The 18,791-nt window shown below is 45.3% G+C and overlaps 1 protein-coding gene across 1 annotated transcript in view; it reads right to left on the bottom strand.

Annotated features, from left to right (window-relative positions):
* Positions 1 to 18,791, bottom strand: part of SETDB2 (SET domain bifurcated histone lysine methyltransferase 2) — a 51,882-nt gene that overhangs the window by 15,452 nt on the left and 17,639 nt on the right. Inside the window, exons 15-20 of the mRNA XM_058045506.1 lie at positions 11,403 to 11,756; positions 6,273 to 6,605; positions 5,958 to 6,030; positions 3,558 to 3,590; positions 1,957 to 2,092; positions 206 to 313 (exon numbers count right to left, since the gene is read on the bottom strand). Coding sequence (XP_057901489.1) covers positions 206 to 313; positions 1,957 to 2,092; positions 3,558 to 3,590; positions 5,958 to 6,030; positions 6,273 to 6,605; positions 11,403 to 11,756 — 1,037 coding nt within the window. The remainder of the gene's footprint in view (positions 1 to 205; positions 314 to 1,956; positions 2,093 to 3,557; positions 3,591 to 5,957; positions 6,031 to 6,272; positions 6,606 to 11,402; positions 11,757 to 18,791) is intronic.

The following is an 18,791-nucleotide window of genomic DNA, read 5'->3' as shown; positions in this document are numbered from 1 at the left end:
CCTGCATTTTAATACAGAATGAAATAAATTCCACCAAACCAAATGGTAAATCAATGACTCCAATGCTAAACCTGTAATTTCCCTAATCTTATTAGATCAGAAGGACCAGCTACTTGAATGGGTTTTTTTTAAAGCACAGAACAGGCCAGACAACCCTCAACACTATGAGACAGGACTAACTGCAGGCTCAGAAACATCTCCTTACCAGCCGCTTTCCTCTCCTCAGCTCCTTCAACACTGATGACACATCAAACCTTATTTCCAGATTTTCTGGGTTATGATCTTCAGATTCCACAAATCCTGAGGAAAATAACTAAAGACAAAAGAGACAGTTATAAGAAATAAGAATGACCCAGTCACCAATGCTGAAGAGAAACAAGGAATACATCTTTTCTTCTTGCCCTACCTAAGGAGGCTGATTTTTCTGTGTGTTAACAAGAGGTTTCACCTACACTGAACAAGGAGCTAAGCTTAAACATTTCTGCAGTCAAAAAAAGTTCCTCCTTCCACATAGGAGATTTCACATAACCTGAAGGCAGACTAAGAAAAGATAGTAAGGTGAGAAAGTTAACTTATTAAAAACAGAATCAAAGAAAATGTGAAATTCCAGGGTGCCCAGAGTAAGGATGAGAAGGTCTTCAGGCAAGAGACCTCCACACCTTGGACATCTTATTATTTGCTCAGCTGTTCAGACCTACAGCTGGATGCAACATTTCTCTGTAATAAGATTTCCATACAGCCCAAAGCTGACAACAGCTGACTGCAGGAAAAAACCAGAAACATTGCACATATCCTGTGAGAAACTCACTAAAAATGCATACATGTACACTCAGGCCACTTTAATTCCTATAGAACTGCTGAGCCATGACAGTGAGTGAGGAAGGGGAAGTTCTTGGCAAATACTTCCTAAGCATTACATGTAGCTAATTCCAAACAAAAGGGAGCTACCCTTTCATCAACTAGCAGGCACAGTCTGTCTGCTCAGAGGGTGATAGCTGACTGCAAAAAAATCCAAACAGCACAGACAAGCCTAAGGCAGAGAAATGAGTAAAGTTGCTGGGAGGAGAAAGCAAGCAGAAAAAAGAAAAAACAGAGACAGGGAGAGAAAGAGAAGTTTTAACACTGGAGAAACATTAAAGCCATAATAAAACCTGTTTCAAACAAAACATTCAAGTGCTGCAAAACAACGCTGTTGTGAGACATTCTGATAGAAAATAACCAACCAAAAAAGATATCAGAAAAGTAAAGATGTAACATAACAATTGTGAGAATAAGAAGGCTGGGACAGTGACAGTCAGAAAGTTGCTCTAGCAGCAATCTCTGGCACTAAACTGCCCTCAGCTATATTCTCCCTCTGCTGCAGGGAGAATACAGCAGCTGTAATTGATTCTGCACTCCAAGAACCAGCTCCACCAACATTCCAGAATAAAGGGAAGGCATGAAGAGTAGGAGGATTGCAACACATTTAAGAGCTTCACAAATATTTTTATATCATCAACTTCTGATATTTTTATTCCTTACTTTAAATTATTGACACATTGGAAAGTTTTTTAATCTTTAAGTGATATGGATATTTTTCTGCAAAGTTTTAAGTATACAGCTTTGTGTGGTCTGAGAATCCTCATCCAAGAGGATGAGTCTCAACAGTGCCTCAAGAAGACCTATTCCTGTTGCTAGAGCATATGTGGTCCTTGTGGTGTTTTCATGTGTGTCTGGGACCACTGCTCAGCAGACATATGAAAACACCACAGATCAACAGCTCCAGCTGTGCAGACACATCCTCTCCCACTCCAAAATCCTGGCCAAGCCCTGCTGCTTTTTAAGCTTTTCATAATATAAACTTGCTGGTTTGAGTAACCAGCCTTTCAATCCAGACATCATTGCAAAACCAAAAACAGATAAGCAGTGGAAACGTCCCCCTCATCCCTTCAGCAGTGCCCAGCTAAAGGCACTCACCAGACAATCCTGATGAGCTGCAATATTTCTCTCTGTGGCGATGTACATCACAGAGCCAGCCTCCCCTTCTGAACAAAATGCACATGTCGTTCTCACCATCTTCGCCATTATCCACAAAGCACCTAGAGCAGGAAATCTGGGACAAAACACAAAGCAATTGAACAACTTCCATAGGCCAAGCAGGACAGAGGAAAGCAGAGCCTGCCAACACTGCCTCCACCTACATCCCCTGACCCTGGGTGCTTTGCTCCTCCAGTAGCAAGTACCAGTGGAACAGGAAAAGCCTGCACCTGGCACAGCAGTGGGATGGAAACCAGATCCCAGGAGCTCCAGCAATTAGAGCGGGAGAAAGAAAGGTTTATCTCCTCTTGGAAAGTCACTAGCAAGCCATAAGGGGTAATACCAGAATTTTCAAGCTTGTTTGAAATATCTGCTCCAAAAACAGATCCAAGAGCAGCCTGGCAAGTCACGCTCTCAGGTGTGAAACTCCTTTTATTTGGAGGAGGGCAATCACTCATAGTGTTTTCTTAACCTACTGCTGCCACGTGTGGGTCTGCAAGTCAACAAAGGACAGAGAAACAGCTGCCCCAAGCTTCACCAGTGCCTTCCAGGAGCTCACAGAAAACAAGGAAGAAATACTAATTTATTGCTGTAAGAAGGATGTAGCAAAGTAGTGTGGAGAGGTCTACAAGTAAATTGGGGCACAAAAAAAAATCTTAAGTGAGAGATTCAAACATTCTCTCTGAAGCCATTCATTATAATGAACAATAGTTTCTGAGAAATACAAGAATTAAAAGACACTTAAAAGTATATCAAGGGAATCGCAGAAGTTAAGAAATAACCTAAAATACACTATTAGGAAGAACTTTGATCAGATATCTAGATAAGTTAATAAATAATCTAAAATACACTCACAGAAGAAACTTTGGAATTAGAATATTTGAAGAAGCAGAAGTGGAAGCCAATAAGTTAAAGTGACCTGCCAAGCCATTAGAATCAAGCCAAGTACAACAGTAACTTCAGCCAAGCCATGGAAAAAAACATGCCAAGGATTAACAGGAAGATGTCCAAATTAGGAAAAGCTTAAAATTTAACTAAGGAAGATCAAGAATTCCCGGAAGACTCCGCCTATACTCCTGCCTGCCTATGAATATGCATGTAATAAATGATGTAATCCTTGTTTAAAATTGTATAAAAACCTGCTTTTGCTGTACATAACTCAGAAATCCATTTAGTGATTTCTCCAACGCGTTGCCAATAAATACCTCCTGCCTATAGGCCTTAAATCCAGTCTCTGGGCAGCTTATTATCGCCTTTTGGGGCAAAATTCGGCATCATCTCTCAACAAGGTGAAATGCTGACAGGAGTGACAGAATTTTCCCTGAGCCCCAGGAATTTTCCTAGGGACACTTGTTATCTTTTCTTGGCCATATCCACTTAAGTCTTAATTGTTCTTCACATGGTCTTTCTCCAGCAGCTGCAACATTCTGAGGCCACCTACATACTTCCCCAAAGCAGTCTGCTTCTGGACAAGCCTTTACACACATCCCCCACCAGCAGGTTAGAGCATCACCCCACAACATTTGTAGCAGAGATTTTACTTTGTGTTTTTTGTGCAAGTCCCCCAGAGAAATCTTCAACAACTTCCCACTCCTACAAGGTGTGATACTCCAAACTATCCTCTGCTGGAGACGTCACCTCTGACAGCACAAACTCCTGTACGACAAGGGGGAAGAAAAATCTGTGTTTACTTTCAAGAAACAGGAAGATCTGAAGTTAAATTATTCTAGTGAGAGGTAGTAAGGCCCAAGCACAAAACAGGCAGGAAATGGCATAGCCCAACAAATCCTGCAACCTTTTTCCAAGTTTCAACAGACAAATTGTTTTTGTTAGCTCCCACTCCCCTTGCATAAAACAGACTGGGTAGCCCCAAGTGGAAGCACCACCAAAGTAGAAGAGAATTTTTTATGTTTTTTCCCCTTTGGCTTACACTCCTGACAATTTACTTGTAATCACAAGTCACTTTGCCTTTGCACACAGTTGGAGTTTTTTTCTCTCCTATGTCTTGTAAGCAAGGCAGGGTAGAAACTGATTTCCAATACCCATCTGTACACTGACCATATCAGTTTCAGAACCTGAGCAGTCAATAAATACAATAGAAAGAAACAGAAACACAAGGACATATTAGAACTAGAACAGAAAGAAATTCAAAAGAAGAATGAGCTAGAGTCTGAATGGCCTAGAATAGAAGAAAAGCTCTCTGCAGCAAACCAATACCTGGAATCAGTGCAGACACAGTGCCTGCTCAGGCCCAGTCAGGGGATCCAGCTCTAGGAATTTTTTAAGGAAGGGGCTAAACGTGGACTCTACAGTCCCTGGTGTTCTTACAGGCTCCAGAGAAATCCTGGTACTGATGGGGGACAGAAGACACTTGATCATGGTCAGCCTTGGGCTTACTCCAGCACCTTTCTAGGAATCCTGAAGCAGTGGAAACCCAGCTCTTGGCCATTCCTCTGTGCAGAAGCAGGCAGCCTGCACCTACAGCCCTGATTAGCCCTGTATCCTGTCCCTCTGTGGTGGGCTGGCCCTGCCTGGATGCCAGGCACTCCCCCAAGCCACTCTACCACTCCCCTCCACAACTGGATGGGGAGAGAAAATAGAACAAAGGGTTCATGGGCTAAGGACAGGGAGAGATCCCTCACCAAATGCCATCACAGGCAAAGCAGACTCAGCTTGGGGATAGTTAACTGAATTTATTACTAACAAAATCAGAGCAGGATAATAAGAAGTAAAATAGATTTTAAAACCACCTTGCCCTGACCCCTCCTTTCATTCCAAACTTTACCTCTTTCCCCCAGGAGGCGCAGGGAGATGGAGAGTGGGGGCTAGGGTCAGTCCATCACTCATTGTTCCTGCCACACTCAAGGAGAGTCCGTCCCCTGCTGCAGCGTGGGGTCCCTCTCAATGGAGACAGCCCTCCACAAACACCTCCGTGAGTCCATCCCACGAACAACAGCTCTCCATGAACTGCTCCAACACAGGTCACTCTCCCATGGGGTGCAGTCCTTCAGGCACAGCTGCTCCAGTGCTGGTTCCCCCACGGGTCACAAGTTCTACCAGGGCCCTGCTGCATCATGGGCCTCCCATGGGCTCACAGCCTCTCTCAGGCACCCACCTGCTCCCAGGCTGTGCATGGATCTCTGAATCCCCATGGACCTCCCTGGGCTGCAGGGCGCATCCTGCAGCCCCATGGACCTCCCTGGGCTGCAGGGCGCATCCTGCAGCCCCATGGACCTCCCTGGGCTGCAGGGCACATCCTGAATCCCCATGGACCTCCCTGGGCTGCAGGGCGCATCCTGCATCCCCATGGACCTCCCTGGGCTGCAGGGCGCATCCTGCATCCCTGTTGGAGAATTTTGCTCAGAAATGGCTTACAGAGTTTTGTTCAGACATGCCATAATCATATACAGCTGATGGAAAAGCAAAAGGCAGCTGTGAGGAGCAAATTCTCACAGCCTGTTTCTGTGAACAACAAAAGTTCTCAGGCACATTTATGTAAACAGCAGAAGTTCTCAGGTTGTTTTTAATAACAAATAAATATCTTGTCCTTGGCTGGTTTGGGAAAGCAAAAGTTGACAAACATGGAGGCCTTGAGAACTTTCATAACAGGGTGAGAAAATAAATCTTGAATTCAATAACAAACCTCAGGTATTGAAAACAAAAGGAGGGGTTAATGTGTAATCTGTGACCTATGATGAGCTCGGATTTTGCAATATGCACGAGCTTAACTAACACCACTATAAAGGTGTGTGACTGAAATCAATTGGAGTCGATGCTGATCAACAAAGATGGGTTGTCTCCCTTCGCTTTCAACATAGTGGTGACCCCGACGTGATACGGCAATGCACCACGAAGGAAGCGAAGAAACGGGTCAGGTCCTAAGCAGCGGGACGGCAGAAACGCGATCAAAGGGATAAAAAAGAAGCTGAGTCGCGTCGTGCCTTGGGTGATCGTAGAGTCGTAAAGGCCTGACTGATACGTGCTGCATGGACCTTGAAGAGGCTGCACTCAGCGCTGAGGAATTAGGTATGAAAAGGCAAGCAGCATATTTACAAAAACGGCAGGTTAAGGGGATGGATTTGCAAAAGGATTTTACAGGACTTTGGACTTACGGCTATGCTAGAGGGGTTTTCCTTAACCCCCATACGGTTTACGAGTTAACGGAGTGGCATAAATTCGGTGATTTATTATGGGAGGCTACTTTAGAGAGTGATAAAACTGCCAAGAAGCTAAGCAGGCCATGGCGGGTGATGTACGGTGCACTGCTTCAGCATCTCTCTGAGTGCACAGCGGGGGCCGCGGCTCTGGACACCTGCGGCGCTGGGCTACTCCCAACTCGGCACGGGCGCTCCGCCGTGGGAGCAGCTGCGGCGAGCGACCGCCTGAAATGCTGCGCTGTAGCGGCGGGGAGAGCAGAGCCGCTGTGCGGGAGCTGAGCCGCGCCGCCGCGGAAGGAGCACGGGAGCGGTGCACGCAGTGAGTCAGCCTGCCGGCGAGTTGTGCGAAACAAAGAGCCCAGCGCGGGGGGTTCGCCCGCTCCGACACACGTGCCGCGGGACCGGAGCGCGGCAAAATCTTCGGTTTTAGACCTAACAGTGATAATAAACAAGAGACACCAAGGACCATTACAACCCAGACGTTCCTCGCATAGCTGATTTTGGCTCAGCATCCGTTATGCTGTCAGAATCACCTGCATCAACATAGACTTTAACATCAGAAGCCCGGATAGCTCAGTCGGTAGAACATCTGACTCCAAAATTGTATTTTGAAAAATTTTAAAATGTTGAAGATGTTGGATTGATTGTATGAGTGAGATGCTATGAGTGTGCTTTTTGGTATAAAAATGCTATAGCAAACACGTGAAAAAAGTTGTTTTAGCTTAGTATTTTAGAATCAGGCCTGTAAGTAAGTTATAGTAAATGCCATATTCTATTTTTATAGTAAGTTTTATTTGTTGTTAAGTAGTTTAAATTAAATTATCTATTAAGTGCCATTAAATATTAAATACTAATATTAAATACTGTTGAGGTAAAGTTTTGTTAAGTTTTCTGTTAAGATTAAATTATATTAGGTTTAAGTTATGTAGAATTTAAAGTCAGTTAAGTTCTGCTAAGTTAAGTTCTGTTGACTTGAAAATAAGTCCGCTAAGTTAAATATTTTAAGTGCTTTAAGTGCATACTACTTTCCCACCACTTCAAATCAACAAAGGACTGAGAATCGCCCAGCTGATGCCATTTGAGCCAAATGACTAAAGGATTACAGACTGTAAAACTGATTTTGAACTTTTCTGAGAAACCCAAGAAAAGGGTGGATGTGAAAATCCCAAGGACAGAAAGGATCATTTTCAGGCTTGCCGGTTCGCCTCCTCTCCAGGTTCGCATGAATGAAAACAGCTAACAGCCTTCTTTTCTTAGTCCAATTACCACATACCCTGCAATCCCTGATAGGGCGGGACATTGCGGCTCAGCTGGGTGTGGTTTTAACCCTTTGGGGTAAAAGCCATTGCTCAGACCGTGGCTGGGGAACCTTACAGAGATATTAAGTGTGCTTTTAAATGCTTTTACTAGTTTTACCTTGTGTTTTTGATTGTGTTCAAGATATGGTCAGTAGAATAATAGAAAAACCCTAGCAGACTAACCTCCTTTTGCATAAAAGAAAAAAACGGGGAATTTGTTGGAGAATTTTGCTCAGAAATGGCTTATAGAGTTTTGTTCAGACATGCCATAATCATATACAGCTGATGGAAAAGCAAAAGGCAGCTGTGAGGAGCAAATTCTCACAGCCTGTTTCTGTAAACAACAAAAGTTCTCAGGCACGTTTATGTAAACAGCAGAAGTTCTCAGGTTGTTTTTAATAACAAATAAATATCTTGTCCTTGGCTGGTTTGGGAAAGCAAAAGTTGACAAACATGGAGGCCTTGAGAACTTTCATAACAGGGTGAGAAAATAAATCTTGGATTCAATAACAAACCTCAGGTATTGAAAACAAGAGGGGTTAATGTGTAATCTGTGACCTATGATGAGCTCGGATTTTGCAATATGCATGAGCTTAACTAACACCACTATAAAGGTGTGTGAGTGAGATCAATAAATTGGAGTTGATGCTGATCAACAAGGATGGGTCGCCTCCCTTCACTTTCAACACATCCCCATGGACCTCCCTGGGCTGCAGGGGCTCAGCTGCCTCCCCATGCTCTGCACCAGGGGCTGCAGGGGAATCCCATCTGGCACCTGGAGCACCTCCTGCCCCTCCTTCTCCACGGACCTCGGTGTCTGCAGAGTTGCTCCTTTCACATATTCCCACTCCACTCCTCTCTGCCCACAATTTTATCTGCCCAGTAACTTTTTTTCTTTCCTTCTTAAATATGTTACCACATTCCTGCTGGGCTCAGCCTTGGGAGCAGAGGGTCAGTCCTGGAGCTGGCTGGCATTGGCTCTGCTGCACACGGGGGAAGTTTCCAGCAGCTTCTCACAGAAGGCACCCCTGTAGCCCTCCTGCTACCCAAACCTGGCCATACAAACCAAACCAACCCCCACAGGAGCCTGTGCTCTTCCTGAGCTTTCTGCTACTGCACTACCAGGAAGAGGACGTGGAGCTAAACGGGGCAGTGGAGCTGGCTGGCTGCTCCTACGCAAGAAGGGAGAGGCTGAGGGCAGGTTTCCAGTTTCACAGCTCAGTTACATTTCATCTCAACAACGCCTTGCTTTTGCAGGGCTTAAGCCTGCCACTCAGGGATTCCAGTTGAAACACCTGCATCTGTCTGAAAAGGCAAGAAATCCATGCTCCTTGCTCCACTCTCTCAGTAGCACTCATGACAGCATTGCTGTTACTATTTCTCCTGCTGTCTCTTTTAAAAGCCAAGGAATCTGAAACTATTTAGCTCTTCTCTCTACAGAAGCTGGTGTGCAGTTTTTTCCACCTCTGTCACTTCTATACTCTGCTGGCTACACTCAAAGAGGAGCACACCACCTCCAAAAGGATGGGCTACCATTTACACTACAGAGCCACAACATCACTCTGTATTTTCTTTAACAATTCTCACTATTTCAATCACATTTTAGCCTGCTTCTGAGCACAGAGCTGACACTTCCAGAGAACCACTGTTGGAAGCACAAAGCACTGAAAAATCCACGAAGCTCAACAAGCAAGGGGAGGCCCAGGGTGATCAGAGCAGACAAACCTGGGTGGAGGGCTGGTGTTTGTGCTGCCACGGGCCTGGAGAGGAATGTGAGGCACGTGGGAGCCATGTGGCCTTGTGCTTTCCCTTGCTTACCAGGAAATGTCCTGCACCACCTGCACCTCCAGGGTATTCTGTGCAACGTGACCACAAACAATGGAAGGTACAAAAGTACCCTGATTTGTACCTAAGTGGAAAGAGAGAATTCAAGGCACAAATCATAGGGACAGATCCATGGGTTTGTCCTCCGAGCCACCCCAGAAGGGACACCTTTCAGTGAGAGTCACATACCTGTCTGTTGGTTGGGTTAAGTTAGGTAGGGAAAGACCGCTGAGATCATCAAGTGCAAACAATGACCCAACACCACCCTGTCAACCCCAGACCAGTATCACAGTTCCCCAGATCTCCTCCTTAAGTGGCATCTGATTAAGCAGGGAGGGCATCATCATGGTGGTTGTTTCTCTGCCACATCCATCATCTTTCACTTATCAATGCTGGATTTTCAGCTGCTGTTTTACAGTCAATCCCTTGCTGTCCCTAAATCCTTCTGCAACCCTTTACTTCCACTGTCACCACCACAGAGAACACAGAGGGCCCAATTCATCTGCACGATCTGGGGGGCTCCTGCTGCCCTCTGCTCATGACAGGATAAATGATGCTGCAAAACAGAAAGCAGAGCAGCAGCTGAGAGAACAGTCACACCTGGACACTCCTCCTGTGCCATTGCCTAGAATAAGGGCTGCTGGTTTCGCTTCTTTACTTTTACACAACAGCGACTCAAGGAAAGGAAACGGGAAAGGAAACAGAAAGTAAAAGGGAGAAGAACAGTGCTGGCAAGAGTCCAGGGCTTGTACTGTTGGAAAAAGAAATGAAATTTAGCGAAATGTTTAATTACAGTTTAGTTATGAGTTGTGTGCAAATTGGTTTGTTAAAAACAGTTCTGTAGTTGGGTTTCGTGTGTAATCTAGCAAGTAGTCTTAGGAACTTAATAAATATTTAAACTAGTGTAAGAAAGTAAGAATGCTAACCTGTCTGGAGGCAGCATACAATGGTCTTAGAATAAGATAAGCAGAAGATTTATGATTTTGTTTGTGAACTAAGGAATGTATCACAAGGGGTCTGTGGCTAGGCAAGGGGAACTGTTTCTTGGAGACCTTGTTATGAATCGCATGTATAAGAGAGAAGCACCTGTACGTGAAGTTGGAGCTCTGACTTGAGATGCTAGTCCACAAGCTCCCGGGCCCTTAATAAAGCACCGCACAGAACTTATCCGAGTTTTGTGTCCTTTATCTATCGGGCAACAGTAACCACTTACAAATTCGGCAATCCTGCTGAAACATTACCAGTTTGTCTAAGTATTTGCTCTCCAGACCCAGTTCTGAAAGCATTCTTGTATGTAAATACCCATCTTTTACAGAGGAGGAGGCTAAGGCACAGAATCTCTTAGTACATCCATAGGGGAGTAAGGAAAAGAACCGAAGTCCCCTGAATTCCAGTGCACTACTGAAACCCACTGCCCCAGCTCCTGCTCTGCTCTCCTCTTCCTTCCAGTGCAGTGCAGGATTGGATCTACGGAAGCAGGAAGAAAGAAAGGAATCACACACCCGTTACCCCACACTCACTGTCCCTCATTTGTGCTTTGTGGGGAAAGAAGCACGGCTGGAGATTTCACAGCTAAACACGACCGACACTCACCTCCCCATTCTCCCCACGTCAGTACAGAACCTATACATGCAGGTTTCGCAAGGAAGAAGAAGGAACAAATAAAACTGTCTTTCTGATCACCTCTCACTGAGAGCATCTTGCTCCAGCCCCCTGCCATGGGCACGGCACCTTTCGCTGGACTGGGCTGCTCAGAGCTCCATCCAGCCCGGCCCTGAACACCGCCAGCGACCAGATACCCACAGCTTTTCCGGGGAACCCGTGCCGGGGCCTCACCACTCTCACCAGCAAAGAGCTTCTTCCCGGTACCTCCCGGCCCCCCCAGTGCCTCCCTCACGGAGCTCCCGGGGCCGCCCTCACGGAGCTCCCGGTGCCGCCCTCACGGCGCTCCCGGTGCCGCCTCACGGCGCTCCCGGTGCCGCCCTCACGGCGCCGCCGCCCAGCCCGAACCCCGGCAGGCTCCACTCGCCGGCACTGCGGGGAGAGCGGCGCTGCGGGACCGCCGCTGAGGAAGCTCCGCGCTCCCCCCGCCAGCAGTGGCACTTACCGCGCGGCGAGCCGTCGCCGCCACCGCCGCCCCCTACCCCGCCCTCAACTCTCCCGCGCGGAAGTGAGCGCGCCCGGCGCGGACACGGAGCATGCGCGGTGGGGCCCGCCGATGTTCCGCCCCGCACACCTGCGCGGCGCTGATTGGCTGCGACGCTCGCGTGGCAGGAGGGAAGGCGCGCCGGTGAGGCGCCGGTCACGTGATAAGGGAGGCGTGGCCCCGCGGGCGCGGCGGGGGTCACGGCCGAGTACCCGGGTTCGATACCCGTGCCCGGCACCGCCTTCGGGCGCCATTCCCGAGGGCTTTCACCGTGGGAAAGGCGATATCCTGCATCCCTCCCTAGCCCCGTGCTCACTTTTCACAGAATCACAGCACTACTGTCCAACCTGAGCCTCCCCGGGTGCAGCTTCCCGTCACTTGTTACCGGGGGGAAGATGCCGACCCCACGCTCGCTACGCCTTCGTTTCAGGCAGTTCTATAGTGAGGTAGCGTGAAAAGTGCACATTACCTGGCTCTCCGCAGATATTTACTGTATGTATTATGTTGTAGTGGTAAGTAGCGCTGTATTAACATTTCAATAGTATGGTAATTTTAGTTTTGTAGTTAAAATGTAGCTTTTGTAGTTAAAATAGAAACTATGTATGTGGGATATTTTGTTAAAGAGAGGAATGAGGTACTCGCACCGAGATAGCAGCCACAGGACATCTAAATCTTTCAGAGAAAAAGAATTTATTGCTTTCTTATCAGAAGAAACTAACTTCTTCCTGCCTCAATCAGCCCTGAGGACGCCTCAGGATTAAGAGGAAGAAGCTGACACTGACCAGACAGAATCCTGTGTTTGAATGGAATTTATGCATCATGTATGAGATGTATGAACATGCAACGGGCTATTGTTTTAAAGGTTAATCCTCTGTTAACGTGTGTTCTTTTTTGGGGCTTATTTTGCCCAGAAAAAGGGCAGACATCCATAACTTTTTGTTCTTGCCCAGACATCCATAACTTTTTGTTCTTATTGTCTTGTATTGTCCTAATCCTAATTGTCCAAATTTTTATTACTCTAATTTCATTACTATTTTTATAACCATTTTATTACTATTAAACTTTTAAAATTTTAAAAACAAGTGATTGATGTTTTTCACAGGAAGGTTCACCCTGGAGCCTCCTTTTCTCCAGGCTAAACTCCCTCAGCTTCCTCAGCAGCTCCACACAGGATGTGTGCTCCTGAGCTTTCCCCAGCTCTGCTGCCCTTGTCTGGACACCCTCCAGCCCCTCCACCTCCTTGCTGATGTGATAAATGAATATGATTCATGCTAAAAATTGTAACTATATCAATATTTTAGAAAATATTTGTTAAAAATAGAGGAAAAGGATATGCAATTAGTGTCACAAAACAAATGTTTTCAGATGTTCATGAGAAAATAGGATACAGAGTATTGAGTTAAGCATTATCCCAAAATGGATCCCAGCCTCAGGATAATTAAGGGATCAGCCTTGAAATGGAAAAAATTGGGATGATTCCAGGTATCTATGAAATAGTAAAGCTTATTTTTAGAATGTGATGCTGGCTTCTATAACACAAGACTTGGGGTGCATTTGCAGCCTGTGGGGTTGTTCAAAGGACAGTGATGATGATGAGAAGCCTTCATCAGAAGCGACCACCAAAGAGCCAAGACCTCTTAGAAACAAGTGGAGCATGCGCTGTGCAGTACAGCGATGTAGATTCAAAAATAGGAGGAGATTTACAAGAAAATACTGATGATGTATTAGCATACAGTATATAAGTTGTGTTTGGATTCCTTTGTTTTTTTTGGTAGGGGAGGCAGGGTGAGAAACCCCGGTCGGGTCTGTACCATTGTCTGTTTTGCTTATGCCTTAGCAGAACCTTAATTAGACTTAAACAATCACTGCCAAATTTACTTTGTACATGCTTACCTGATTATATTAATTTTATATGGAATTGCTGCTAAATTCTAATTTTGTGGTTTATTAAATTAGACATATAGGACCTCATTCATAACACTGATTTTAGGGGCTCAAAACTGAACACAGGATTTGAAGTGTGGCCTCACCAGGGTCAAGTACAGGGGTACAATCACTGCCCTGATCCTGCTGGCCACAATTGCTGATACAGGTGTGAGAAATTAACCCCACTTTTCAAAATTTTATAAAGCTTAATAAGGGGTAAACGGGAAATCAGTAACAGCACTGGGTGCTCAGCTATGGCCAGAGGCACATCAGCTTACCATAGTAACTCTTCTTATGTGCTTTCTCTATTGCACTGGCCAAATACATATTCATAAAGATTATGCATGTTCAAACATTTCTTTGAACTCATGTTCTGGGAATTCTTTAGCTTGGTTCGACCCCTGACCCACCTATTTAGAGTACATGCAGTAATTGTGGATGTGGTTTTGAAGGTTGTGTGTCACTTCCTCACAACAGCCCCTGTTCTGTGCTTTCAGCAGGTGAGAGTTATTGATAGTTGAAGAGTCAATAGCAGGGATCCTCATCCCATCCATTCCTTTAATGTTATCTGGCCATGCAGACAGTTTTAGCTATTTCCACAAGTACTTTAAATCAACATCAGCTATTTCACAAATACATCTGAGTTATTCTCATTATTGTCAGTTAGTTACAAAAATAAAAGTATTAGTTATTCTTTCACAACTACAGCTACTTCTGCAAAAGTTAACACTGTAATGCACAACACAGCATCCACTTGAGTAATCTGTAAAAGCCAATACATAATTAGTGAAAGCCAACAACTACATGGTTGTGGAGGAATTTTTGATAGCTGACCAAGAATTGGGAGGGTGCCTGACCCAGCTAGTCTGGGTCCCTGCACTGCAAGGACACTGTAGCCTTGAGCACAGCTGTATTACAATAACAAGAGCTGAGAAAAAGACGTGAGAAAAAGTAGATGTAAGATATAAAGAATGAAGAAGTAAGAGAGGAGCTGATATTTATAGTATAACCAATGGATTGCTTAGCTTACAGAATATGTATGAGCTTATTACTTGTTGTGCATAAATGCCTGATGCTCTCACGAATAAACGAAGCTTGCTCATTCTCATATTAAGTGTCTGGAGTCTTCCCTCACTGTGACACATGGTTACCTTTACGGTATTCTCCATAAGTTCTCTAAGTCTAGAGTGGCATCAGAAGGCCACCCTGGACTGCTTCCCTGACAGACCCTTGAAGACTGTAGCTGTGGATTTATGCAGTGCTGTGACAACCTGAGGTGGAGTTGTAAACAGACCCTGAGAAATGCACAAAGTCATTTGGCAGAGAAATAAAACTGCAACAGGATAAAGGATGCTTGCTAAAGAACTGGGTGTGCTTTTGGCTGTTGCCACACACACAGCGTTGTTACTTTGGCTTTGTTGATCTGTCCCCAGTGGGCCTTGTTTCTCACACAGCCCAGGATGCCACTGGCCTTCTTGGCCACCTGGGCACACTCATGTTTAGCTGCTGTCTCCCAGCACCCCCAGATCCTTTTCTGCTGGGCATCCTTCCAGACACTCTTCTCCCAGCCTGTAGGGCTGCCCGGGGTTGCTGTGACCCAAGTGCAGGACCTGGCACTCGGTCTTGTTGAACCTTCTCCAGCGAGCTCATCAGGCACATTAACAGGCATATTCTGGCTCATCAGGTGTCAGAACCCAGGACATTCCTCTGGCTGCCCTGGCTGATTTGAGACCCTGGCAAGGGGCTCAGAGGCCTTGGCACAGAGTCAAAAACACCTGTGCCTTCCATTTTAGCCCATGGAAAAAATTAACAACTTAATGTGAAGATTTACTAGCCACAAGAGTTTGAGTAGAATGTTAATTTGTCACAGGGTGAAAAAGTAGAATTTTGGGGATTTAGAATGGGGGTTCAAGAGGCAAGATGGAGGAATCTGGGCATGTCCTGTCCTTCTTCTTCTTCTTCTTGTCCTCCATCTTCTGCTGTGATGGTGACACTTTTTGATTGGTTTAGAACAGAAACAGACTGTCTAACATAGGTGATAGGTACTGGAAAATTATTGTAACAGTAGTTACAGTATACGTAGTTCTTAGTATAATGTACACGTAGTTTTTAGTATAAAAAGTTAACAGCACCTCAAGGGCAGTTGCTGTGCCACAACCCGACCTGCTGGACACATCTCCGCAGGTCAGAGAAAGCTGTAATAGATGAGAAAAAATAAACAACCTTGAAAAGGAGAATGGACAAATCTCAACTTCTTTGGCTGCGGTGCTGGGAAAAAAAAGACTTTCTAATACCTTGGGGGTCATCTCAACCACAGAAACCCGAGCATCATGAGGCTGCACTAAACACAACATGGAGCTTTTAAGATCAGTTCCCTTTACCAGCTAGACCAGCTTCGGCTTTTCAGCACTGCTGGCATCACTCCAGTTGGTTTCCCAAACTCCTTTGCACCTGCCCACACGCAGCGTATCAGAGCTAAGATCAACTCCTGCATCCAGGCTTGCAATTAGATTATATCTATTAGCCAAATACTGCTACACAATTTCAATTCCCAGATCTATTACCTAGATTATACTCAAATGAGTTAACGTGATTCAAGCACCCACAGTTGCATAAATCTTAAACAGTAAAATCTTCCTAACAGAAGTCTGTTCTTCAGCACAGGAAAAATTCTCCGTGGAGAATTCCAAAAAATGTCCAAAGCCCTTGTGAGCTCTTCCTTCAAACTGTTGTGCTGTCAAGCCATATAGTTCTGTGAAAGAGCTGGAAATTAATGCTCCGTGCTTTTTTGGCAAAAAAAAAAAATGTTAATAAGCTCCAGTCCAGTTTCTTTTATACTTACGCTGTAAGCTTCAGCTGTCTTTGCACTTTTATGCTTATCTTGGGTACTAATACTTATTACCATGGAGCCCTTATACATCCTCATATCCCCACTGTCCCTCCATAGGGACCATCTTGCTCACTGTAAGAGCTGTGATTCATACCTCAATGCAACTTATTCCCATCAGGCACTCTTCATTTATGATGCCCCCGACAGGCTGATGAGAAGTCCCAAATGTGTCATTCCACAGGTACTTCACTTGGAATATCTTCATCTGTTTTTCCATCAGTGCTTGTGCTCGGTGCTTCTACACACTGCTCTGCTAAAGCATGGGTGACATGAGGGGCTGTGCTCAGAAATATCCTCATCTGTGAGCTGTGACAAGCAGAGGAACAGTCAGCAGAGCAGAGAGAGCTCAGGTGAGCATTCCTGTGGTCACTACCTGCAGAAATACTTGCAGGACACCCTCAACAGAACATGTTCTAGCAATACTATAGAAGCAGGCAGAAATCTTGTAAGGTGATTTTGCTCATGGATAGTTATGATCTCTGGTCTGGAGGAGGACAATGAAGAAGCACCAGGCAGGAGACAGACCTGATAAAACCAGCTAGCCAAAAAGCCCTGTCTCATACACAGGCCTTCTGTGACATCTACACTCACAGCAGGCTCTCCCATAGCTGCAGACCACATGGAGCAAGTAAGTGCTGCCTCTTTTAAATCATCAGGTCTGTTTTCCTGCATTAAGAAACAGGGCTCTTCCTCACCAGCCCAGTATCATTAATTCCTACCACTGATCTGGAATATATCATCAACAGCAGTAAAATGTACCTTCTTCCACCCCCCATTCCTGAAGCTTTAAAAATATTCCTGAATCATTTAAAAAACATGTTTTACATAGACACAGATGTTTTCTGCATTTTCATTTGTTTAGAAGGCTAATACCACTCCTGGGTTACCTGTGGGTTTTGTCATACACATTGGCATGTCCCTGGTTAATGCTGAACAGATGATCCCCCAAGGCATATTCCCTCTGAGTACAGACCTTCAGATCTTCAATGAAGCAAAAAGCAACTGGGCTGAGTGTTGCCTACAGCTCACACAGGGGCTGCAGTGACAGAGGGGCTGATCAGGGTAGCAGTGGGTGGCTCTGACCCTCTGAAGAGGTACTGCACCATCAGTGGGGTAGCTCTGCTCTTCTGCATTTATCCCTGAAGGTGGGTGGTGAAAGCCCACACAAAACCAGAGTACAATGACAGGGACCAAAGCTGAGGAGAGGTTTGCTTGCTGGATGTGTCAAACTCTCAAACAGAGCTGAGAGAGAGAATATCTGAGGTTTCACAGTAAGCAGAATGGTTCACAGGTCTGTTATCTCTGTGAAAGGTCCACTTTTAACAGGCTGAAACTCCTTATACATGATCAAACTTGAAAAATCCAAGAGCATCATGTGTTGCAATACAACCCCATGATTTTTTAAGCTTGAAGCATACAAAACAAACAAACAGAAAAACCCACTTAGGGCCACAGATACCATGTTTGTCCACAGTTACACAGCACAGATACAACCCAATTAAAACAGAACCCTAAGCCATGAGTGCATTAGACATCCACTGCCTCTTGGCCTCAGGGCTGAGAACTGGCTCCTGCTTATCTTTCATTTTGCAGTATAGACTTGGACATAACCAGGCCACGACCTTCATTTGCTCCAACCATTTCCCTGAAAACCCCCACAGGAGCAGAGTGACATGGTGAGCACTGAGGCATATGGACTGGAATCTGGGATACCAACCATGCAATTAACACATGAATAGTGGTGGTTTTTCCAAGACTCATTTATCAAGGAACAAAGAAAGGTGCAGGTACAAGAGTCTCATGTTTACCTTCTCCAACAAAGGTAATTTTACTTCAAGCCAACCACTTTATTCCATAAACGACAGTCTGAGTGAACCTTTTTTTTAGCTCTCATGCTAATCAGCTGGCTGTATGGCAGTGATTTCCCTGTGAGCTAGGATGCTCTCAGTGTTACTCCTCGAGGCTGAGACATACCTGATCAGCTGCAGGCCTCTGGTAAGTGACACACAGTCTTGTACTATAGTGCCCCTGGATTTTGTATTGGTAACTTTAAATCATTATCATATCCTCTGCAGTAACAGAGTAAACTTTGCCATCAAACTCCTTAAGTCTTACTTTTACAACATTTTTAATAAAACCACTTTTTTTGAAACCTTTGGCAGTGGTTCTTCAAGCATCTAAACTGCTCACCTGTGCCACCTCCTTGCTTGCCCAAGGCTCCAACACGTTCAAAAGCCACACACCTGCACAGCCATCCCTTGCTCCATTTCAGAGCCACCTCCTGCATCTGCACTCCCAATGCAGCTTGTTTCTGTCTTACCAACAAACCATGTGGTAAGCAATTCTGTGGCCCACCTGTCCCATACACAATATGGCACTGAGATGAGGTACACAGAATTTCCACTGAATGGAAATTCTCAAGGATTTCTCTGTGTGTCACAAACATGGAGAGGGGAACAATCCAACAAAACCCAGTCATTTCTCTCCTGCTGCAGCAGCACTTGTCCAGCTCATTTTGTAGCACAAACACAGCT

The sequence above is a fragment of the Melospiza georgiana genome, chromosome 2, assembly GCF_028018845.1.
Source record: "Melospiza georgiana isolate bMelGeo1 chromosome 2, bMelGeo1.pri, whole genome shotgun sequence".
Taxonomy (NCBI): domain Eukaryota; kingdom Metazoa; phylum Chordata; class Aves; order Passeriformes; family Passerellidae; genus Melospiza; species Melospiza georgiana.
Note: the sequence above shows the minus strand (reverse complement) of the source record. Positions and strands in the feature narration are given on the sequence as shown.